The sequence below is a fragment of the Macaca thibetana genome, chromosome 2, assembly GCF_024542745.1.
Source record: "Macaca thibetana thibetana isolate TM-01 chromosome 2, ASM2454274v1, whole genome shotgun sequence".
Classification (NCBI taxonomy): domain Eukaryota; kingdom Metazoa; phylum Chordata; class Mammalia; order Primates; family Cercopithecidae; genus Macaca; species Macaca thibetana.
Window position 1 is genome coordinate 141,214,229 of NC_065579.1, and position 25,026 is coordinate 141,239,254.

General features: G+C 44.7%; 1 protein-coding gene across 4 annotated transcripts in view; it reads right to left on the reverse strand.

Annotated features, from left to right (window-relative positions):
• VGLL4 (vestigial like family member 4) overlaps window positions 1-25,026 on the reverse strand; it is a 162,920-nt gene that overhangs the window by 23,810 nt on the left and 114,084 nt on the right. For all 4 annotated transcript variants that reach the window (XM_050781505.1, XM_050781506.1, XM_050781504.1 and 1 more), the window contains one exon: window positions 20,258-20,447. In XM_050781505.1, the coding sequence (XP_050637462.1) occupies window positions 20,258-20,447 (190 nt within the window). The remainder of the gene's footprint in view (window positions 1-20,257; window positions 20,448-25,026) is intronic.

The following is a 25,026-nucleotide window of genomic DNA, read 5'->3' on the forward strand; positions in this document are numbered from 1 at the left end:
AACAAAAGGTTTCCAAAAGGATGGATCTCGTCCACAATAATAACTGAAATTGTAAGCCTTTGTGAAAACAGCCCAAGTGGTTCATGAGAGAAATGAATTTTCATGAATAATGTAAACACTGGACATAAAAGTTACATCAACAAAGAATATCCACCACGCAGCTCACTAAATCCAGCAAACCTGGGCACACAAGGGGCCCACTGCAGTCAGTGATGTTGTAATCAACAGTGAGCATTTTGGAGACTTATAAGCTACGTATTTGTGGTTCTCATTTCTCACTGTGAACCTTTAAAAATTGTTTCAAGTCATCAGAGGATGGCTAATGTTAACAACAGCAATACATATTGACCATTTGTATAACATTGGTGTACAGTGTCACAAAGTGCTTTGCATATACATTATGTTAATAGATCCTCTTCAATCTGCAACTCCTTTTTAAAAAAAAAAGTAAGAGTTTTGCTCTGTCACCCAGGCTGGCATGCAGTGGCACAATCTCAGCTCACTGCAACCTCTGCCTCCTGGTTCAAGTGATTCTCCTGCCTCAGCCTCCCAAGTAGTTGGGATTATAGGTGTGCGCCACTACGCCCAGCTAATTTGTATATTTTTAGTAGAGACGGGGTTTCACCATGTTGATCAGGCTGGTCTCGAACTCCTGACCTCAGGTGATCTGCCTGCCTCGGCCTCCCAAAGTTCTGGGACGTGAGCCACCGTGCCCAGCCATGGCCAGAAAGTGCATTTCTCGAATGATGAAACTAAAACCCGGGGGGTCCTCATCTGTGCAGGCAGGTGAGCACACTTACACACCCGGCCCTCAAGCAGTCACTTACTCCACTCTCCATTTTCAACCCAGTTTCATTCGGAACAAGGAGGGGACAAAAGGGTGGGAGGAGAGGCTATTCTGTGGAGTGACTTTACAAGTTACTGAGAGATGAAACAAAAGCATTCATTTTCTATTAAATGTGGAAGATCTCCCAATCTCTTAATTGGTCCTGCACTCTAAGGCAACTTACAGAGGAGGGACTCAAGTAAAATTTCCATGGAGGGAAGTGGTCAAATAGCTGAGGTCAAACCCTCCAGACTCCAACTGCGGCCAAGTGCTTTTATTTCCCTTGTAATTTTCTTTAAGAATAAATGTTAAACCTAAAACATACCCCCTTTTGGAGGCGATCTTGGCAGCTGGACTGAGTGGGAAGAAAAAGCACCTTGTACTCCCCGAATCAGCAGCCAAACTATGCACCATTGTCTAGAGGCTGTCACATGACAGCCATCACCTGAAACTTGGTTACTTCCAATCCATGAGGGAAACAATCACTAGTGTGCCTTAACCCTTCCAGCTCCCACGGGCAGCCATGCGGCAGTTGCTCTCAGCAGCCCTCTCTCCCCTTCCAGTCCCCGCTTAGGAGAAACTGTACAGGGCACAAATCTGATTGGGACAAGGTGGCGTTTGGGGAGAAGGGAGGGATGAGAAGGAAAATCACTGCTGTCCCTTCTAAGCAAAGACTACCTCTCCCAGCACTTGCTGTCTCGCAGCTTAAATTAATTACAGCTGAAAATACAGGGTTGCCATCTGGTTTGAAAAAGCAAGGATAAGGGAATAAAATGAAAGGGTTCTTGGTACTAACCTCACTTTAATCATTGCCAAAGAGCATGAAGACAGCCCAGCGTCCTCCCACAAGAAAGCCTTGGGCCTCACAAACTTGGCAAGCAGTCCCAGGCACAAAACTGGATGGGCGGGCGCCTGTCAGAATAAAAGTCCCCCCTGAAACGAGGGTTGCGAGGTACGGGGCCTGCTTGCCCCCTGCACTGCAAGGAAAGTTTCCTATGGGTCCTGGGGTAGGTCAGGAACTCCTGGGAGGGTTTATTTACAGAAGGTGCCTTGCCAAAACGCTACACGCATCATTACAGTTCCATTTGGTAAGAAAATAGATTTGCTGTCAGAATTACAGCATGCGATTTCCTCTTTCTTTGTTTCTCCATCTTCCATAACATAAGGCTTTTATAAAACTCCAAAATAAGGCTAAAGAAAACACAGGAGAGGAAGGTTGCTGCAGAAGTGGAGGCGCTCCGAAGGCAAGATGCATGCAACTCCACAGCAGGGCCGCAGCCGGCCCCTCAGAGAAGGAACGCCGGAAATCCCCTGTTCTCCTCTGCTGCAGCCGCAACTACAGTCTCACTCCTGCACTGCAGGAAGCAACTTCCTTCTGCCTCCCTTCCACCGGCAGAATCTTAGGTGAGAGGCTTTTCTCTTAGGACTCAGGCTGCCACAGATGCAGACTCCAAGCACTGGACAAGCGAAGGTGCCGCAACCATTCTAGGTTTGTCTTGGTGAACTTATAGGTGGGTGCAAGAAGTTGCCAAGTCTGCAGATGTCTTAGCCATATGCCAGCATCAAGTAGCCCAGAGAAGTGAAGCATCAGATTTTCAGCCCAATTTAAATTTCCACCTGCCCACTACCTGAGTTCTTTTATACCCAGGTCAGTTTTGCAAACAAGACCCTGATATACCCAGGCCCAGCTGCTTTCAGAAAGTAACACCAATGGAAGCACCATAGTATTTATAAGAATAAACTCTGATCAACCAGATACAGTATTTTATAAACCAGAGGTTCAAATTATAAAAGACAAGATAAAAGCAGATTATGAAAATAGCATTTCTGTTCTGGTGAAAAACACATCTTCAACCCAAAAATGATGTGAAAATTGTCTTCCAAATCCTGCCCTGACAGAATCACTGTCTATAGCAACAGTGTCCATAACATTCCAAATCTCAGGAGTGTAACTTTCTAGTAAATGGTACATCTGTCAAGCCACAGGAAACATCTGGTAAAATGGTTAAATAAAAGCAGAATTTAAACTTTTCTGGTTTCAGAGCTTACTAATGGTACTCAACAAGAGACTATCAAATTCTCTAAAAGCTCAGCGTGAGAGTGAAAAATATCCTGGAGAGGACCAGCTGAGAAAAAGAGGACAAAAAAAGAAGACAACCCGGGAAGGAGTGACTCTCGTCATGATGACGATGCCCCCATTCCAGACGTGCCTCTGGGAGACAGTGGCCACAGCCCCCTCAGCTCCGCCAAGGATGGCCACATTCCTGCCCATCACCATGGCAGAAACCTTCTCCGGCCGAGTTAACTTCCTCTCCACCCAGGGCTGACCCCACAAGCATACTCATGTCTCCCCAGCACCCCCAACCCAGGAGGCCCTCAGGAGAGGTTTGGGGGGATGGACTGACAAAGCAATGACACACAAACAAGAAGCTTCCCTCCGTTCCACGGCAGACGTGTATTAAACACATACGATCATTCTACCATCACGACACACCCTGGCCAGGTGTTAACGCAATACATTTCAGTCCTTTCCAGAACATTTGACAAGGCTTTTCCATTAAATAAAAGATTTAATGATTTGACCACATCCAAATTTTAAAAATCTGTATTTCAAAAACACAGTAAATAATGCTGAAAAGCAAATAACATTACTTATTTTCCCAACGCATTTGACAGAGCATCCTTAATATGAAGAGTCGTAACATATCAAGAGAAAGAAGATGAATATTCTAATTTACAAAAAAAGACAGGTATAAACATCACAGTCACAGAAGAAGAAATGCAAATGGCCAATAAGGATATGAAAAGATCATTCAAGTTCTCCAGTAGCAGGAAAAAAAAAAAAAACCAACCAAACAAACAAACAAAAAAATAAATGTTTCTCCCTAAGAAACTTGCAAGTATTATTACATAAATGAATAAACGGTAGCAGTCACCTGTGGATGATGCCGAAAGAGAGACAAATGCATACAGTTGCTGGTGGGGACAGATCAGCACACCGTACGGAGTGAAGCTGGCAGAACACACCCGCGAAAACAGAAATGGAGACCTCTGACCCAGAAATTCCACTTCTATAAAAGTGAGAATATATGAGATGGGAGAAGGATGGAGATATTCGAAGTTCTGCAAAAGACAGTAAAACGATGTAAACAACCCAAATATCTGTATTTGTTAACAACTTCTTTTGGTTATAAGCAACAGAAAACAAACCTAGCTTAAGGAAAAAGGGGCAACTTACTGGAAAGATACTGTGATATTTCTTGGAAATGAAAAAATGCTGAACAACCAATCCTTGAAAAGAAGAAAAAAATAAAAAATGAAGTGGACCCAGGCATCTGGGCTTCAGGAGGCAGAAGGCGCCCGGGATGGGTCCATGTGCAGCCTCTCACCAGAGCCTGCCTTCTGCCCTCTCCCAGCACCCAGGGATCCACCACCACCACTGGCTCCAAGTGTCACAACCTGGTCACCTTCCTAGGTCCTACATACATACCATCCTCCAATCACAGCTCCATTAAGGAGTTATTAACATCAAGTCAAAATCCCAAGAACATTTTTATTATAAATCAAACATGCTGCTAAAAACTAAAACATGCCCCAACACACACTTAAATGCTACCAGTTTTCACGGTCAAGAGACTTCACTGGGCTGGGCACGGTGGCTCATGTCTGTTATCCTAGCACTTTGGGAGGCTGAGGCGGGCAGATCACTTGAGGTCAGGAGTTCGACACCACCCTGGCCAACATAGTGAAACCCAGTCTCTACTAAAAATACAAAAATTAGCCTCACGTGGTGGCACATCCCTATAGTCCCAGCTACTTAGGAGGCTAAGGCAGGAGAATTAATTGAACCTAGGAGGGAGAGGTTGCAATGAACCAAGATCGCGCCACTGCACACCAGCCTGGGTGACAGAGTGAGATTCCGTCTCAAAAAAAAAGAGAGAGAGAGAGAGAGACTTCACTGGAGCCTTGAATGAATTATTTATAAGTAAAAAACTGAGGGATCTCCCAAGAGAGAAATCTATTGCGGGCTTCTCTCAGATTTGCAGGTTTAAGGAGAAAAAGGGACAGGGGAATGTTCCACCTCTGCCATGAATAAGATACTGGATTTTTTTAAAAAGTAAAACTGCTAGAATTGTTGGCTAGACAGAGATGAGCCTTTGGGGCAGGAATCAAATTTTACAAAAAGGTGATTTATCTTAGAGCAGGCGTTAAGTGTTTAATTTATTCCATGTATCTCGCCATCTTGCATTCCGAATCTTCTGCCTCCTCCAACAGTTCTCTCACTTCCCTTGTCCCCTCTTTCTGAATGCACCCCTCCCACCACAGAGGAACCACATGTATCCTAAATCGCTCCTTTATCATATACAACATCACCCCTCCCAGTGCTGATGGAGAGGCAGCCCCCTGCTGTTGGTCCCCGGGTGCTTCAAAGAGAAGCCCTGAGGAGCTGACACTCCAGAGCAGTGTCTGGGTCCCCTGTTCCCTCCCATGAAAGCCCCCAACCCCTCCCCTGCAGCGTGGGATGACTCCTAGATTAAAGATGGCTAGAAAATACAATGACTAAATACGATGTGATTCATTACTGAATCTTGAATTAAAAAGAATGTAAAATGATTTTTTAAAAAATCTTATAGTATCTTATAGGAAGGGCATTACTGAATATGAAAAGACGATGTGAGATCGTATCACTGTCTGCGAAAGAAAAAGCAAATACGGGCAAACGTTAACAACTGATGAATGCAGGGAAGGGTATGTGAGTGTCCACTGCGCTAGTCCTTCAACGTTTCTGTAGGTCCGAACTTCTTCCAGAATAAAAAGTATCTGTGGTGAGGAAACGGTACAGGAAGGATAGAAAGAGGAGATTATCACCAAATTTGGCTGGAATATGTAGAATGATGTGACTTAAAGTACAGGTAGTTCAGTATACACGGCCCTCCATATCCTCAAGTTCTACATCCACAGATTCAACCAATCATGGACGGAAAATGTACTCAGGCCTCTGATGGTACAGACTTTTTTCTTGCTATTATTCCCTAAACAATACAGTATAACAACTATTTCCATAGCATTTACATTGTATTAGGTATAAGTAATCTACAGGTGACTTAAGTATACGGGAGGATTTGCATAGGTTATCTGCAAATGCTATGCCATTTTATATGAGGGCCTTGAACATCCTTAGATTTCTGTATCCCCTAGGGTCTTGGAACCAATCTCCCAAGGATATCCAGGGACGGCTGTACATGCCAATCACTTTGTTGGGAGCCCTTGAATAGTCTTCCCCAAGAATTGGCACGGGGATACCAGGAGGAGCCTGTGTAATGCAGAGAGGCCCGACATGCATGAAAAGATGCCATGGGCAACAAATATGTTAGTTTCAAATATTAGCTTCAAAATGAAAGTCACACGGGAAGTTGGAGAATCCAAATTGCTTGCCCTGAATTGCATGAGACCTGCTTCTCACACAGACAACTCTGTGTAGCTTGCCGAAAGTAGAGAAATAATAGCAGGGATTTAAATAAATTATTTTGAAATTAAACCATGGCTAATGGCCAAAGAGACTTTCAAGGAAAGGCCAAGGGGCCATCTTCTGAGTAATAATACTGGGAGAGGGAGTTTGGGAGCAGATCATCAAGTCCTCGATGGTCATCCTAAAGAAACTATCTTATTTCATAGTCCAAAGGGAACCAGAGCCACAATCCACTGAAAAACTCAGCCAAGTCCTCCAGTGAGGTTCTAGAGAAATCCCTGCTGATGAAGGAGCTGCATGGCTCAGGCGCCTTTCCGCAATGCCTCTCCTACCAAGCATAGCCATGGTGGAGAGTCAGCTCCTAGGTGACATGGAGTGTCTGTGCTTCTATCACTGGATGTAATCTGCTCAAAAGCCAACGGCCTAAGACAAAATGATGTGGTGTCAATCAAAACCAACACACAGAGGATGACAGCTATTAGTGATACAAGCACAAAGCTGTCACACAAAAATAAAATAAACACAACAACAAATCCAGTAGAAAACAGCTGAAAAACACCTTGGCTTTGAGGACTTTTTGGAAGAATTTGAAAAATACCAGAACTAGTACATACTTGGGCTGAGATGTGTTTGCTTCCCTAGCAGAGTATGAGCGAACCTGCACTTTGGGTCAAATTCCACCCAAAAGAAATGTCTGGTCATCTCTCTGCCCTGTCAAGACTCAATCCAAATGCACTGAATTCCTCACTTCCCTATACCCCACTTTATGTTCACACTTGGACTGGAGCCAGATGCATGAGCAAGAAATACAGAGGAGTGAAAAAAATCATTCCATCCACACAAGAAACCCGGGGGGCTTCTCACTGAGAGTCAACACTGGGATGAGATCACTTGCCGTGAAAGCAGCATCACGGGCAGGGCTGGTGCTAGCGACTGCACTTCGTGCATGTGTGCACTTTCGCTTTTCTGTTTTCAAGAGCTTAGCAGGGAAAGGAGAGCGTTGGGGCTCTGTTCTGGCACATGTGGAAGTAAACACCAAGGCTACAAGGGAGAAAATGGAAGTCCACTAAGTGGTGCCACTCAGGGTTTATATGGGTTTAAAAGTGATTCTTAACATCTGTCCCAAAGGGAAGAACATTTTCACAGAGCTCTCCTCGTGACTCCTTTTTCATTCACACATTTACTTAGCACCTAGTTGGTGTCAAGCACTGGGAGGGTATAGTGCTACAGACCTGAGCAAATTCAGCCCCTGGTCTGGTGGAACTTGTAGACTAGGGAAGGGGACAGACAGCTGGACACCCAATTGTAGCAAAGTGTCATCATTTTACACAAAGCAGTATTCACCTTGAAGCAGGAGGAAGCGCCACTTGCCAGAGGAGGTGGCTTTCAGAACCACACTGGAGGATGAAGTGAGTGTGCAGGCCCCCAGTCGGGCTGCAGCCCAGGGGGTCCTACTGGCAAGACGCCCACGGAGATGGGCCTGGGCAGTGTCACCCTGTGACGGACTGGGAGCCGTGGAAGGATTCAAACAGAGATGAATACTTCAGAAACCACCTTCTGACACTGAGCACTAGTAAGACCAGTCAGGAGGGCGCTGCCATGCAAACGGAGGTCTAAACTACAACCCCAGCCAGGGCCTACTGGGAAGTTAGCAGACTGATCCGCCAGCAATGACAGGAGGAAGGAGGAGGCAGCGTCCCAGGCAAATGGAAAGAGACTTGTACCAGTCATGAATAGAAGGACATAAGACAAGGAGCAGACCTGGTGAAGTGCTGGAGGAAGAACAGGGCAGCGGATGCCAATTCCAGTGAGGTGGTGCTGGATTTAAGGCACACATACAACACCCAGTGAGAGGGTGGATCTATGGGGTGTGAAGGCTTGGTCTAGGCTAGAGGCAAAGATTTGGGACTCCACCTATCATGGCAAGTCCAGCCACGGGTTCACGTGTGACTTGGTTAGAAGGGTCTGTGCAGGCAGAATGCCCGAGCCCTGGAGAATATCACTAATGACGAGTCTCTGGAAGATCCTGAGGAGTGGCCATAGAGGTGAGAGGGGACCAAAGAAAGCCAGGAAAGGGCCACAGGAAGCAGGGGAAGAGAGCCCTGCAGGAAAGAGGAAGCCAAGTAAGACAAGGGACTGCACTCTTGCCTGAACCTGGCAACCAGCAGTCACTCCTGAATGCAGGAGGAGAATTCAATAGAACTGTTGGTATGGATAACAGCACTGGACTAGGGAGTGGATATAAAGATCAGGTCATCTCTCTAGAAATAGCTATGGAGGCGGGGAGAGGTAGGGATGGAAGATAAGCAGGCATGGGGTCAGAGGAGGACAGAACTTCAAGTTGCCCCAATTTCTCTGGCCTCAGTGAATTTCTCTGAAAGCCCCAAGCATTAAAGATGGCACCCAGCAGCCCCAAGTCAAGGAATTAGACACCATTTCATGTTCACACTTAAGCTTTACAGCACCAGAGCTTTGCAAGTCTGCAAGTTTGTGATAAGAGAATTTTGAATCCAAATAAAATGCTCCTTTTGTTAGGCAATAGTTATAGGGCAAGTATGCTCCAAGGAATATTAAAAATAGGTCTTATGAAAGGGGGATGAAGGATTCTGTCTTAGCTTGAGCTGCCATCACAAAATGCTGTGGACTTCGTGGCTTAAATAGATGTTTGTTTTCTCACGGTCCCGAAGGCTGGCAGCCTGAGATTCGGATGCCAGCATGGTCGGTGTCTGGTGAGGGCGCTTTTCCCAGCCTAGAGACAGCCGCCTTCTTGCTGTGTCCTTATGTGGTCGGGAGATAGCGAGCGAGATCACTGTTTCTTCTTATAAGAGCACTAATCCTAACAGACCAGAGCCTGCCTTCATGACCTCATCAAACCCTCATCACCTCCCAAAGGCTTCATCTCTAAAGAGCATCACATCGGGGGTTGAGGCTTCAATACATGAATTTTGAGGAGACACCACTCAGTCCACAGCAGATTCAACGGCCAACTCCATTTGAGAAGCTCCGCTGACCAGTGTTTCTGTACGTAAGACTTCTCGAAGCCTGAAAGGTGCTAGCATGTAGGAGCAGAGCCGGAAGACGGAGTCTGGGACCTGCCGAACTTTGACCAGGGAACACTTTCATTTCCCTCAGAGCATCTTGAGAGAAGAGCATTTTAAGACAATCTGAGCAGTGGCGAGGGGTGTCACTCCAGGTGTCAGAGGCAGCTGAGGAAATGACTCCTAACAAGTTAGAAAACTCATAACCATCCCTGGTTGGGTTCAGTGACGTGGAAATTTAGGGATGCCGCAAGATTTCAGCTCTCAGAGGTGCTTCTACGTTGACCTGACCTAACAGGAGTTGGTTTGTCCTTTCTACTTGGCCGTGGCCCGGTTTCTGGAGCTTGTTTCTGTGTAGATTCATTAGCTGCATGATTCTGAGGTCTCTTCAAGAAGAAAGGCAAGTGGTAGTATAAGAAGTTGGAGGAGAGGGCAGCAGCAACAGTTGCTTCCTTCTATTCTGCAGTACATGTTGCCTCTGCTGGGGCTGGAAGGCTTGGATCCAGAACTCAGATCCCTTGTCTGGCACAGTTTCTAGCTACTGCCAGACCCAGAACATTACTGCAACATTAAGCCCTCTAATTATGCTTTGGAGACAATCTGTGAAGAAATCTCAAAATGAAGACAGCGTGTGTATGTGTGTGTGTGTTTTAACCCAGAGAAACAGCAAAATGGATAGAGAGCAAGACCTGCCATTTATTAAGCAAAAACTACACCAGATACAGAATGTGGAGCTTGTAAACCACCTTGCTATGTTCCAGCTGCATGTGACACAGGCAAATAATTGCTTTATAAGCAAGAAATTAGAGGAAAATAAAAGAACCATCAATAGCCACACCTAGCCAAATGTGTTAGCACTTGTCTTCCCAGTCTTCAATCAAATCGATTAACATAGATTTGGGACAGCACTTCGTATACATTCAGGACAAACTGGCTTTGTGTCACAATAAGAGGTCTATGAAGGTCACAGGCAATGTCGAGGTTAACCCTCTAGCTACGGATAAAAACAGCTGCTACACATGTACCCAGAGCAGAAACATCTTCACGAAGACAGCATTCCAAAAAGCCCGCTTAGAGAACAGGGAAACAGCCGACTCCTGGGTTGTTTTGTTTCCTTACGTTTTGAATACCCTCGCATCATGTTACAAGGTGACTCTGCACAGACCAATGCACATTCTGTCACATACCCCACACGTCCTCTAATAGGAATTCCTCTTTGAGAAAAAAGTCCTTTCAAGGTTTTCGTCCCACTTTGATAAACTTCATGGCACAGATTAGAACCACAGAGGCTAAAGCCTCCAGTGCAGCCTAGAACAGCCTTTGTTCTGCTTCTCTGACTCCTGCCCCCCTTGGCATTTCTTCATTCTGTGTCGTTGTTTGGCCAGAAAAATGCCAGCAGCAAGATGGGGAACTGCCTTCCCAGCTCTCTGCAAAGACTCTTAAGGCAGAAGCGAGGCCTGCTGGGAGAAGGCTGATGTCAGCTCTTAAGAGCACAGCTCCCCGCTCTGGATAAGGAGGCCTTTGTTTTCAGCTCAACTGTGAAAATGAGAAAATGCCTCTAGCCTGACAAACAAGAAACCCACGCAACACAGGTCAGGCCTGTGACCTTTACTTAAAGGTACCACACTCCATTAGCAAAACACTTCCACGGAATCTGCAGATGCAAGAGTGGCCCTCAGAGAAGAGCAGCTCTGCTTCTGCCTCAGGCAAGGCAGGTTACAACTCTAAAGTGTGAGGGGTCCGGCAAACCTCACAGAGAATCAGTTCCTAGGTGACAATACTCCCTAACGTGAATGGAAACACACACAACTGATACACATGAGGCGAGGTGGAGGGGGGTGTTAACAAAATTAAAAATCCCAAGATAACAACAATATTGCAGTTTCTACATTAGTAACTTAGGACAACTACATTAATGGCCATAAAATATCCTCTTAACCCTGGAATGCCTTTGGGAATACTTGTAAAATAGTGTATGAAAGTAAAGAATATACAATTTCAGCACTGACTCTACCAAGTTTAGACTATGCCAAGGAGGGCATATGCCATAGAAAGAACGGGCAGATAGTTAGAAGGATGCCATTCCATAGGCTTTGATTTATGAAATCTGGAGGGGAAAAAAAACACACGTCTTCAAATGCTTAAAGCAAATTATAAAATGCTCCACTCTGAATCTTTTAGGCTAAGGTTACTATTGGCTTGGGCCACTAACTTAAAATTGGGCCACAGATTTTAAACAAGAATTAAAACAATCTAAAAAGCAGCTTCCCGAGTATAAAGAAACCCCTTGTTTGTTCCTGTGGGATTCTCACCTGTACAAAGACTCATTTCAGGCCTCTTGGGAGCAGCTGGACAGCACTCCCCCTTCCACAATCCCTGAGGGAACCCTGGTGAGGCTGTGAGGACCTGGAGTGTGCCGAACTACTAACGTCCCGGGGTCTCCACCCCTTCACTTCCCTCCATCCTCCTTTGTGCATGCTAAAATGAACAGTCCCCACCTCCCAAATATCCTCAGTAGTGTGTGGTTTGAGAGTGCTTAAGCTGCATCGTCCCAAACTATCAGGCATTAGGGTCCAGGATCGAATGATTCATCGCAGTTGGATACGTGTGCTATTAACATAAATATCACTTGGTGGCTGAGAGCACTGGCACTAGGATCAGACAGCCTGACTTTTGAATCCTGGCTCTGGTATTTACCAGTGTGTGTGGCCCTGAACAAGTTACAGAACTCTCAGTGTTACCATCTGTAAAGAAGGGATAACGATAGTCTCCACCTCATAGAACTGTGAGGATGCAATGATCATGCCCATGAGGTACACAGCACAGTGCCAGCGCACAAGGGCTCACACACTGCTATTATTAACAAGCCCTGAAACAAAAGCCCTCCCAATTCTCTGGATGCTGAGAATCAGGACCTATCGTCATTCGCCATGATGAAAAGTTCGGCTCTCTCTAAGGCTAATGTAGACATGAACACAATAACATGTTTTGCCTATAAATACACATTACTGTTTACAATGTCCCAGTTGCTAGCAGGATCAAGGGACTAAAATAACTTCAGCTTTTCAATTTCCTCTGGGTTCAGTTTTAACCCGAAATGAGGAATTGCTTCCTTCACTCTCAGGAACTTGTGAAATAGTCTCTTGGTAACTGGTCCATATACATCCAAACTAAAGGCTCTAAAGACATAGAAGCAACAGCTGCCAAAGAGGGTATGATCATGTTGCCAAAGATTTTACGTCCAGATACCAAAAACTACAGATACTGCAGAACATTTGAGGTCTCAAATATATAATCAACTCTTCTGCAAAAAATAAACAAAATCCAGGGAAAACCCCCAATTCCATTTTAGCCAATCATCAATTTCTTCTTCTTACTGAGTTTCTATTAAATGCCCAGCACTTGATTTCAAAGGCTTCCTCCAACCTTTTGTCAAGCTGAATGAATTCGTGGTTTTGAGTTTGTTTTTCCCTCTTTTTCTCTTCACCCCGATGGTGAGAAAAGTGAAGTAACAGGGCCAGGAAAAAATAAAACAAAACAAAACAGCAGATGAACAATGAAGGATGAAAGCACAACACAAGCAAAGGAAGAGGGAGGGAAGAGGAGGAAAGGAGCTGGAGAGCCCAAGTCGAATACACACTCAAGGGCACAACAAAATCGGGACATCGGACTCCAGCAAACACTTCAAAGGAAGCATCATAGAAGCAAAGACAACAAGGGGCCCATCTCACACCAGGACGGTGTTTCAAAGGCGCCCCATCAGCGAGGGGAGGCTGCGTTTTCTTTCACTGGGCCCTTCCTCGTTCATTATGGGTTGCTCAGTGGGTCTGTGGCAAACGCAGCTGGAGAGAGCACAAGGCTAGTGACCACAGCTTTGATCCCAGTGTGAGCCTGGGGGCTCTGTCCTATTCTGTGGTCGGGGGCAAATACGCTGTAAATGTATACCGCTGATCAAAGAGGGGATGCCTGCTCCAACAGGAATGTGGGCTCAAACAGCACTTCCCCTTGAGACAGGGTCCAATTCAAGTCAACATGAAATTATTTAGCACCTAACACATGCCAGACAGACTGGTCAAGTGTCATCTTAAACATATGATGTGCACCTCTAAAGCTGCCTGTAATTCCCCAGGTGGGATGTAGCTATGGCATCATCAAATGATCACCGGTGTTGGTGTCACACACAGCAGGTCCCAGCTGCCAACACCTTAGACACATTATCCTCTCACAACCTCAATTTTTGCTTTTATAAAATCAATCTGATGTAGACAAAAAGACAGAGCTGGACAGACATGTAGAAATGTGCCTACCTAGTTTAAAGGGTCACAATTATTGTGAGAGTTAAATGAGATAATATATTTCAAGTGTCCAACACAGGGCCGGTCCAAAGTAAGCACTCAACGAAGGTTCCCTTCCTCACAGGTGACTGATCGAACAGTTCAACAGCACATCCCACTCTAAGTCTACACACACACAGGTGACAACCTCTTCACTTCAGCACAGAGCCCTCTCCAGGTTCTACCCACCAAGCAGCCTAGAATGACTCTCACAACCGGTATGAATTTACCATACTGTGGCACTGCACCCACTGATTGCCTTCAAGAGTTTTAATTCTATTACAAATACACAAGATATTACAAATGCACAAGGTCATCTACTGCAGCATTGTTACTATTGTAAAGTACTGGAAATTGCCAAAATGTCCAAACATAGGGGACTGGTTGGAGGAGCTTCAGTGCATGCAGGCAATGGAGTGCCACGCAGCTGAAACCCAGAGTGAGGAGCTGGTAGGAAAAAATTTCCACAATGTGTCATTGAAAAACACGAAGGCGGCCAGGCGTGGTGGCTCACGCCTGTAATCCCAGTACTTTGGGAGGCCAAGGCAGGTGGATCACCTGAGATCGGGAGTTCGAGACCAGCCTGACCAACATGGAGAAACCCCATCTCTACTAAAAATACAAAATTAGCCGGGCGTGGTGGCGCATGCCTGTAATCCCAGCTACTCGGGAGGCTGAGGCAGGAGAATCGCTTGAACCCAGGAGGCGGAGGTTGTGGTGAGCCAAGACTGCGCCATTGCACTCCAGCCTGGGCAACAAGAGTGAAACTCCATCTCAAACCAACAAGCAAAAAAAAGGAAAAACACCAAGGCTAAAGTGAGTATACACAGTAGGCTATCGCACATGTAAGAAAGAAGGGGAAATGATAAAACATTCATGTATTTGCTTGATTTACCAAACGAGAAACACAAGAAGGATGCTTTGCTTGCAGGGAAGGGAGCAAAAGGCGTGAACAAGACAGGGTAGGGAGTAACATTAAAAGCACACTTTTTAGTACAGTTCTAACTTTGGGGAGCATGTTCGTATCTTACATATTCAAAAAGTAAAATTTGAAAGGATGGAAAAAGTCTAAAACTGAATGCAAACAGAAATGAATGAACCTAACAATGTATTTCAAATAACATGACAACACTGAGGAGAAAAGGGAAGGTAACTCTTCAGATTCATCCTGTGACTATTATACCCTCTGCTTGGGAGAAGGAAAAACCATAAACAAATCCTGAACTCTTTTTAGTTTATTTTTCAAAGTGGTATTGGCACCGTGATTCTGAACCTACTTGACGTGCACTGCAGGAGTGGACCACGAGTACGTGTGGATGCTGTTCTTACTGGTGAACCAGGGAGATACGGTATGGAATGGGGAGGGCGAGGAGGAGCTCAGGAGAGTGGGTTAGCCCTGGAGCACTGCCAGGAACTCGTTATCTCCTGGCTCTTCCCAGGAAAAGGTGTAGAAACAATGCTGTTCAACAGAACTTCTTGTGATGATAGAAATGTTCTGTATCTGTGCTGTTCAACATGGCAGCGACCGGCCACATGTGGCTACTGAGCTTGAAATGTGACTCCTGCCGCTGAGGAACTAGACTTTTAATTTTAAATCAACACCTGTGGCTGGTGTCTGCCATACTATTAGACAAGTCTAGAAGCAATGTCATCATAGTAACAGTAAGTTACCGTGAAAAAACTACGTAATCCATAGTAACGATAACACCTAGCACCTGGATCTGGGCTTCCAAATCCTATTCCCCACTAAAAGGATCTGGAGTCCCCTGGAAAAACAGTTAATCCCATGGCTGGAGCAGGTAGGCTACAAGATGAGCCTAGAACAACTCGCAGGCCAGAAAATAAGAAAGTGCTCAACAACCACCACAAAATAATGGAAGTTATGACAAGGACATGCCACCAGGGGAGGGAGTTCCTGTTTGTCAACTCTGGGACAGCTACAATTCATTGAGTAAGGCAGGAACCCCGGAGTCCACATGGATAATAAGTAGATAAACAGGCAGGCAGGCGAAAGGGAAAGAGTTCTTTCTTACCAGATTGCACTTGAATATCAAGGGCCATAAAAAAAAAAAAACTTACTGATTTTTCCACAAGACGAATCCCACTCTACCTCTTCCCATCCTTTAATCCACTCTTTCCAAACACAGAGTACTTTTCAACTTCCAAAGAGACACTCATGTTCTTAAGAAATAAACAGAGAGAATGTATTTCTCGAGGTCACCATATTGGAACCAACTCAACAGTCCCACAGATAGGTGAATAACACAGAAATCGACCTTTCTACTCTTAAAGCTTAAAACTTATATTTGTTTCATCTGAGTTCCTTAGGAAGAAACCTTCAGGCCTCTCAACAAAAAAAAAAGGTCAAAGAACTGAAGCTCACCAGGTCACTACATTCAGACAAAGAGATGCCGGGACGCTCCTTCATCATGATTGTGTCCTTGCTCCTCCCGAGTTCCTGTTTGTTAAATCTTGTTTCATTTCTTCCCTGCTATATAAACCCCTAGCTTTAGTCCATCGGGGAGATGGATTTGCCCCATCTCCTGGGCTGCAGCATCCGATGAAAGCCTTCTTCCTTGGCAATACTCCTCATCCCAGTCATTGGCTTTGTGTGGTGAGCAGCAGGCCTAGACCAAACCCCTGGTGGTTCAGTAACAATATCAACAAAAAAATTAATAAGGAGTTCAAATACGCCAGGTCCTAAGAGGCTGGAATAAAATCCCAGGAATTCTACTTTTCAAAATTCTGAAGAAATCACTAAGGAAACCTCTCTTTTTTCCCCTTCCCCTAAATCAAACTGGATAGAACTCAGTCTTACTCTCTGTTGCTTTTTTTTTTTTTAAAGACATCGTCTCGCTCTGTTGCCCAGGCTAGAGTGCAATGGCGTGATCTCAGCTCACTGCCATCTCTGCCACCTGGATTCAGGCAATTCTCCTGTCTCAGCCTCCTGAGTAGCTGGGGCTACAGGTGCACACCACCACACCTGGCTAATTCTTTTTGTATTTTTAGTAGAGACAGGGTTTCACCATATTAGTCAGGCTGGTCTCAAACTCCTGACCTCATGTGATCCACCCACCTCAGCCTCCCAAAGTGCTAGGATTGCAGGCACGAGCCACCTCGCCCGGCCTCTGTTGGTTCTTACTCTGGCTCAGAGCCACCTGATCTCTCCATCTTTCTACTAGAAAATGTCTCCATATGATGGTTATAATAAAATGCAGCCAAACCATGCACCTTTCAGGCCCTGGTAGCTAGCTTCTGAAACTATTTTTCTTTATTCCTCCCTTCCCTTCCTTTCTTTTTTAGAGGCAGGGTCTCCCTTTTGTACCCTGGCTGGAGTGCAGTGGTGTGATCACAGCTCACTGTAGTCTTAAACTCCTGGGCTAAAGCTATCCTCCCACCTCAGCCTCCCAAGTAGCTGGGAGCACAGGAGCACTCCACCAGGCCAAGCTAATTTTTAAAATTTTTTGTAGAGATGGGGGTCTTGCTATATTGCCCAGGCTGGTCTCAAACTCCTGGGCTCAAGCAATCTGCCTGCCTCAGCCTCCTAAAATGCTGGGATTACAGGCATGAGCTAGCACACCCAGCCAAAACTCTTTTCCAAGAACACTCCTTTCCCCAGAATTATTGTGATTGCTTTAGTGATAAAATACATCACATTTTCATTGTACGTCATTAACAAACTCTAAGAAGATAAAGCACAAAAACCATTTTGTAATCTGCTTAAAGAGACAAATACACTAGGCTATTCCTTTTCAAATAATTATAAATCTGTAATTTATTGCAGATAACTTCTTAGGCATTAAATATAAAGGCGGGAGATGCTATAGCCCAAACGGGAAACATCTCATCAAACAGCAGCACTAAATACTCTACAACACGAAGAAGACAGACAGGCAGCATTTTTCCAATCTGCCTGTGAAATGTCATTAGGCTCTTAGAAAACACAGTACAAACAATGGTAATGTTACTAAAATTAATAACTATCACACAGTAAACAAGTAACACTCAGAAGGACCTAACCTTACACTGATTGCCTTTCCTCGTTAACACTGTACAATTAAAAATGGTTAAGAAAATACATTTTGTAATATATATATTTTATGCCACAATAAAAAAAAATGAGGGGGGAGCCACCTGGCTGGTTTAAGGGAGTCTGAGAGACGGAGTCACTCCTGTTTCTATTTTCCTAAAACTTTGCATAATAATGTCAATTGTGACTTGCACATAAAATTTGGTGATTCTATTATTTACACTTAAAATTATTTATAGTGTCATCACAGACCCACATCAAGGTCTTATTTGTAGCCACCAAGAGAGTTACAAAATGATTTTTTCTATTTTTTTTTTTTTAAACAGAGTCTCAAGTCGGCTCACTGCAACCTCCGCCTCCCAGGTTCAAGCAATTCTCATGCCTCAGCCTCCAAAGTAGCTGGGATGACAGGCATGCACCACCACACCCAGCTAGTTTTTTGTATTTTTAGTAGAGATGGGGTTTCGCCATGTTGCCTAGGCTGGTCTCGAACTCCTGGCCTCAGGTGATCCACCCGCCTCGGCCTCCGAAAGTGCTAGGATTACAGGTGTGTGAGCCACTGCGCCTAGCCACAAAATCATTTTCTGAACATTTTAATAATAATATTAACAATGACTAAAGCTGAGTACTTACTATCTGCCAGGCACTATACCTAAGTCCTTACAGTAATCCTATGAGGAAGGAATTAATATTATCTGCGATGAAAGATAAAGAAAGTGGGATTTGAATCCAGGAATTCTAACTAAAAGGCACATACTATCAAACATTAAATCCACCACATATACATATGTATATATTCTTATTCTCTATCATCATAACCAATATCTGAACAATGGAATAAAAATAACAGCTCCCATCAACTAAGTGCTATACTGTGCCAAGCTCCTTGCATATTTTAACTCTAGTCCTCATAATAGCTCTATACATTAACTATTATCGTTGTCATTGTCCAATGACAAGGACATCACTGTCAAGGATACTAGGCCCAGCTAAATTAAGTGACTTGTCCAAAGCCTCACAGCTGTTGTGTGGCAGAATCAGGATTCAAATTAAGGCATGTTCATCCGCAGGCTGCCTTCCCCTTTCTTACTTATGAAAAGGAAAAAAAAAAAAAAAGACCAAATGCTCTTATTTGGGTTTGGGAAAAGCGGATGGGAAAGAACAAGAAATTCGCAGGAATACAAGGATGAACTGCAACAGTTGAGCACCCAGGAGTTAAGCGAGCCCTGCCTGTGGAGTGCATTGTTTGCAGGGCCTTCCTGCTGGATTCCTGATGGTAGCAAATTCCAGGGCTCCAGACTGCAGGCTCAGCCTCTGACTAACACTGCAGTGATTTATTTGAGGATAAATACCTCTGTCAGTGTCTTATGACTGAACACAACAGTCCAAGCTGACTGGAATGAGTGGAATGCAAGGACGCTGGAGCTGAGGCAGCAGAGGCGGGAGCTGGGCCACCTCTCTGCGGAAGCTCTGCCTCCAAGGAGGAGCCCTCCCTGCTCTACCTTCCTGTGGGGAAACAGCAGTGCCCTCAGGAATTGGAGCATCTTGAATAATGAGGAAACACTGACTCATGCTGGAGTGAACGCTTGGGAAGGGGGAAGGAGGAGGACCTCTGTACCTGTACACGCAAAGCTACTCCCTGGGATACTCAGTGCAACCTTGCCAGGATTGGCAAGATAACTCCGAGAACACCAACTGCCCTCACCACTGTCCCCGCAGACTCTCTGGGCAGCTGGTGGGGTGTCTCCAAGTCCTGAAAACTGGGGAGAAGCCTCTCCCTTTGCGAGGAGGGCGTGTGCCGTGAGGAGAGTGCAAAGGGGAGAAGCTGGGTGCATGGAAGCGGGAGGCTTTTCCAATGGAAACACGGTGACGTCGCACAGATTCAGAGACCTGTAGTTTCAACCTATGTTTCACAAATGACAAAACTGAGGCCCAAAGAGTTGAAGCAATTCGTGTCAAGAAGGTAGACAGTGTCAGTGGCAGATCAAGGACTGGCTGGATGTGATGAGTGGCACCTTGTCATGAGCATAGGAAGCTGGCTTCCCTTGATGGGAGGGTCCCAAGTTTGTACCAGGGGCACGTAAGGTGGGACGAACGCTTCTCCGTGTGTACAATCCTAGACTCCTGAGTAAGAACGTCACCGACGTCTGCTCGGTCAAAAAGGTGCTGAGCTTCCCTTCTATTTGTCTGGTGCATAATGACATTCACTAAATGTTGATTCCCCTAAAAACAATCAATATGTACAGGCAAAAAAAGCGAAGCTTAGCAGATGACTACTCAACTACTCGCAGAAGCTCTAAGGGGACGTTAACTTCTATGGCGTTTAACAGGCAACAGTCCTACAAGTAGGCTGGAGGGAAGTCAGACTTCCCATCTCACCACGAGTTATCAAAATGAATTTACTACCTTCTTCTTGGCAGATGAGCAGTATTTTTGTAAAAAATATCCTTTTCAAATAAAGTATGTAAATGGTAACATCAGAATTAGCACAAAGTTGCAAAACAAATAGGGCCCCAGCATGGAGCACCCTTCAGCCAAAATAAGAACAGAGGAACTCACAGATGGGGGCTGAAGATGCGACTCATCTTGGAGACGTGGTCGTTGTCACAGTCTAGGTCCTCGTCACCTGGCTCCATGCTGAACTTCCTCTTGCTGGGGCTGATCGGGGGAGGGCCAGTGCGGTGACTGCTGAGGGCAGAGGCCACCGGCAGGGTCTGCATTCTGGGTTCTCCCCTGAGAGCAGCTTCACCTACGCAGAGAGAGATGATGCAGTCACCGAGCAGGAGAAAGGCCCCCATCTCAGTCCCCCAGGCTCCCCGCCTGCCCAGCCAGCCCCTTGCAAAACTACTCCCAGTGGAAAGTTTTTGGCAATGGGACGGGGCCGCCTGCCATCCTCTGAACACGGTTTGAATGCGGTTAGCTGCCAACCATGAGACATTTTACATCAACGTGGTTTTCTAGCACAATCACTCTTTAGGGTAGAGTTTAAAATAAAAAGTTGCAGTAAAATAGCAGGGGGAGAGGCAAAAAGCATTTGCTGTAAACAATTTCAAAAGTTAATTTAAAACACCAAAGCATTTGCTGTAAACAATTTCAAAAGTTAATTTAAAATACCAACGGTCTTTTCACGTATGGGTATTCCACTCGATATGGACAGGAGAAGGACCTCACTGCATTCATGAAACCATTATGCCCAACTCACTTTTCCTGCTTGTTCTGTTTTTTTTATTATAGTCTTGGTATTTAATTTCTTTTAAAAGAATGAGGAAAGTTTATGGGCTAATAGTTCACACGTTTGCCCCTAAAGTTAAAAGAAATATAAATACATCGTTTAACGGGAAATAAACTTTTAATTCTTATAGTACACTAAAAATTGCACATTAAAATATTATCAGCACAAAACTTCAGCATATAACTTATCACAAGCATAATATGTAGGTCGGTGCAGTTCTGAAACATGTTTCGAAGTTAGGCAATCAAATTAGGGTCCAAATTTCCATTTGATTTGACATCTTGGTGTTAAAAGGTTTTGTATGACATCTTGGTGTTTTTCATTACTATTTTAAAAGGTTTTGTACTAGGCAATCACTTTGTGCCTCATTGTGAATTAAAATAAGCATAGCCTTTCATAGTAATAAAGGTTGTGTACCTTCTAAACTTTATAACGACGAACGATTAAGAGAAAACGTCAAACTTTCTAAGTCACATGGGGGGAGCACCTAAATTTTTCACAAATAACCCTTTTGTTGTACTGTACATTTTGGTCTCTCGGACCTGACCAATTTTGTTTCCATTTGGTCACAATTTGAGAGTAATACGAGGATAAAGTCAACTTCATCTGAGGCCTTGTGGTACCTAAGAAAAGGGATCTTTGTTTGCCACCACTAATTTTCATATCATCACAGATGTGTGGACAGTGTCAACAGGCATTTACTTCATACACATATGACAAATATGATTTTGTTGGAGAAAGGAGTGAGGAAAAACCCTCTGAATATTTACCAGGAAAAATAAAAACTTGGCCAATTTAGTCAGCAAGATATAAACTAGCAAATATACAGTGACCCATAATACACCTCCAGCCAGGATTTCTTTTAAGGATTCTGGCCCCAAAGCAAACTGGAACTTTCCATTTTAAATGAGATACCTAAAACACAGGCCCCACGCTGGCCTGCCACACTCAGAAATTCAATATGATCTTGGTTGGCCTATACTCGCTATTTAGTAACTTTTCATTTTAAAAAACAAAAAAAGCAGTGCTCATCTTTATACTTTCATAAATTAGAAAAATATCCTTTCTAATTATCTTGTGATACTTCCTCCTCCACAAAGAGAGAAGAGGCTGTTCCACGGGAAAGCTTCAGAAGCCCAAACCCAGCTAATTTTCTGGGAAGCCCTGATGATACCCCCAGGAACGCAGCAACTGTAAATCAACCCTCATCAAAATGGTACCAGCTGACCCTCCTCTCCACCCAGGGTTTCTCAATACCCCTGGCAGGATGCGAGAGGATGAGGAGTCCTCGGGCTTGGACCCCCAAGCTGTGGTCATCATTTCATTAGATGCCAGCTGTGTAGCAACAGGGGTTGCTATGGAAAACAACCACTACAGCAACAGACTGAAATCACTCCAAAAAAGGAGCCATCACTCATTCCACCAGCATACACTGTGACGTGGAAAGCAAAACCCTTGGGTTAAGAACAACATTCCCATTCCCTTCCCCAGTTTCCAACCTAGTAAAAATTCTCGTGCTTGTTTGCATTTTTAAGTTCATCCAACGGATGCACTGCTTATCTTTAAGACTAAATCACTGATGTCTAACATAGAAAAAAATTCCACAAGAATCCTCAGAAAACACTGGAGATTTGGGGGTGGGACTGGGGCTGGGGCTACAGCTACAGGCCCCATGAAGGCACTCCAGGTATCTTTCACCAGGGACTGTGACAGAAGCCTCCACCAGGTCCCCTGGAGACAGTGGTAAATGTGTACTGTAGCACTTCAGCATCTCACTTTGCTGGCGCTGGAAGGACCGCGGGAAACACAGTTTGCCTCATTTGATGGATGAAGAAGCTGTGCCCCCAAAACATAGTGTGACTTACCCAGGATCCACCAGTTAACAGGTTAGCTGGAGGCAAGAACCCATGGCCTCTGCAATCAGACAACGCCTCATCGTAAGACTGGGCAGCCTTACACAAGGCTTGGAGCAAAGGAAAAGAATCTGCACAGAAGGTCAGCGACAGGTTCGTTCAATTATGTGCCTTTACGCATCTTTGGGGCCCCTCCCTAGATGGCCCTAACCCAACACTTGTATTTTAGACAGGAGTGGTAACAGCTGTATGTGTGGTGGGTTAAAATTATTTTAGTAAAACCGAAGCAAACATTTGGTCTAGGAGAAAAGACACGTGCATTGCAATCTTGACTCTTCCTTTATTTAGCACGGGGTGAATGTGGGCATGTGCTTCCCCTCTCTGGGCCTCCCTCCGTACAACGTACAACGAGGGGCTAGACTAGCTAATGTGTCATGTTCTTTCCAGCTCTTAGAATTACTGATGCAATTCTATGATCAACAAGTGACCAACCAACTAACCAACATTTACTAAGAAACTGTTACTTGTGTAATGGTGAACTAATACAGCAAAACTCGAGGTATGTGCCTCAGATGTTATTCATCGAAAAAAACAAGGGTGACCCTGGGGTCAAATAAATTTGGCAACCGTGAGATTGAACAACTTTCACAGGAGTTTAACTACAGGCTTTTCTGTCATCTAATGCATCTCAGTCTCTGAGATGGAAACCCAGCAGAGCTGCTTTCAATACCCCCCCAACCCCGCCCCTGCCCCCTTCCCCCCACTGCCAATCTGTTCCTAGTATTCCTCTTTATGAGCCCTAAAAATTTCAGCCCAAAAAGTTACACTAGACTCATCAACATTCCACAGAGAACTTGTTCTTCCCCAAATCTTCTCATTTAAGTTCATGCATCCTGCAAAACCACTTAAAATGCCTCCTCCATCAGGCTGTCCTTGATTCCTCCAGCTGAGAGTCATCTCCTCTTCCTCTGAACATCTATAGAAACTTATCACTCTGGTGCTTCCCTCCCTACTTTATTTTGTGCTTCTGGAAGCAGGTGGCATTTAATTCACTGAATAAACCTGAGAGTGCAGAGCACACCACCTTCCACACAGTAGATGATCAGTGAATACTGACCTACTGAATCAATGAGGCAAGACGACAGGGCGGGCAGTTTACAGAGCTTTAGGATATGTTAAAGATAAAGGTGCTACAGAATAAGGAGTGTTAAAAGATCTATTTTAAAATATATGAAGAACTCTTACAACAATTAAAAAGATAACAAAAAACAGAAAAGGATTTAAATAGGCATTTCCCAAGAGAAGATATAAAAATAGCCAATAAGCACATGGAAAGATACTGTATTAATCTGTTCTCACGTTGCTGATAAAGACATACCCGAGACTGGGTAATTTATAAAGAAAAAGAGACTTAATGGATTCGCAGTTCCACATGCCTGGGGAGGCCTCACAATCACGGAGAAAGCCGAAAGTCATGTCTTACATGGTGGCAGATGAGAGAATAAGAATGAGAGAAAGGGGTTTTCCCTTATAAAACCATCAGATCTTGTTAAGACTACCACGGGAACAGTATTGGGGAAATCGCCCCCATGATTCAGCTATCGCCCACTGGGTCCCTCCCACAACACGTGGGAATTAGGGGAGCTACAATTCAAGATGAGACTGGGTGGGAACACTGCCAAACCATATCAGATGTCCAACATTGTCAGCCATCAAGGAAATGCGAATCAATACCACAAAGAGATACCACTAACACCCATTAGGATGGTTATGATCAAAAGACAGAATACAAAAGTGTTAGCAAGGATGTGAAGTTGGGACAGGTGTACACTGCTGGTGGAATTGTAAAGTGGCATTGAGAGGTGAAGCCAGCTGGACTTGTGGGTGGGGTGGGGACTTGGAGAACTTTTGTGTCTTACAAGAGGATTGTAAAATGCACCAATCAGTGCTCTGTGGCTAGCTAGAGGTATGTAAAATGCGCCAATCAGTGCTCTGTAAAAACGCACCAATCAGTTCTCTGTAAAATGGACCAATCAGCAGGACATGGGCAGGGACAAATAAGGGAATAAAAGTTGGCCACCCCAGCCAGCAGCAGCAACCCATTCAGGTCCCCTTCCATGCTGTGGAAGCTTTGTTCTTTCACTCTTCACAATAAATCTTGCTGCTGCTCACTCTTTGGGTCTGTGCCACCTTATAAGAGCTGTAACACTCACCACGAAGGTCTGCGGCTTCATTCTTGAAGT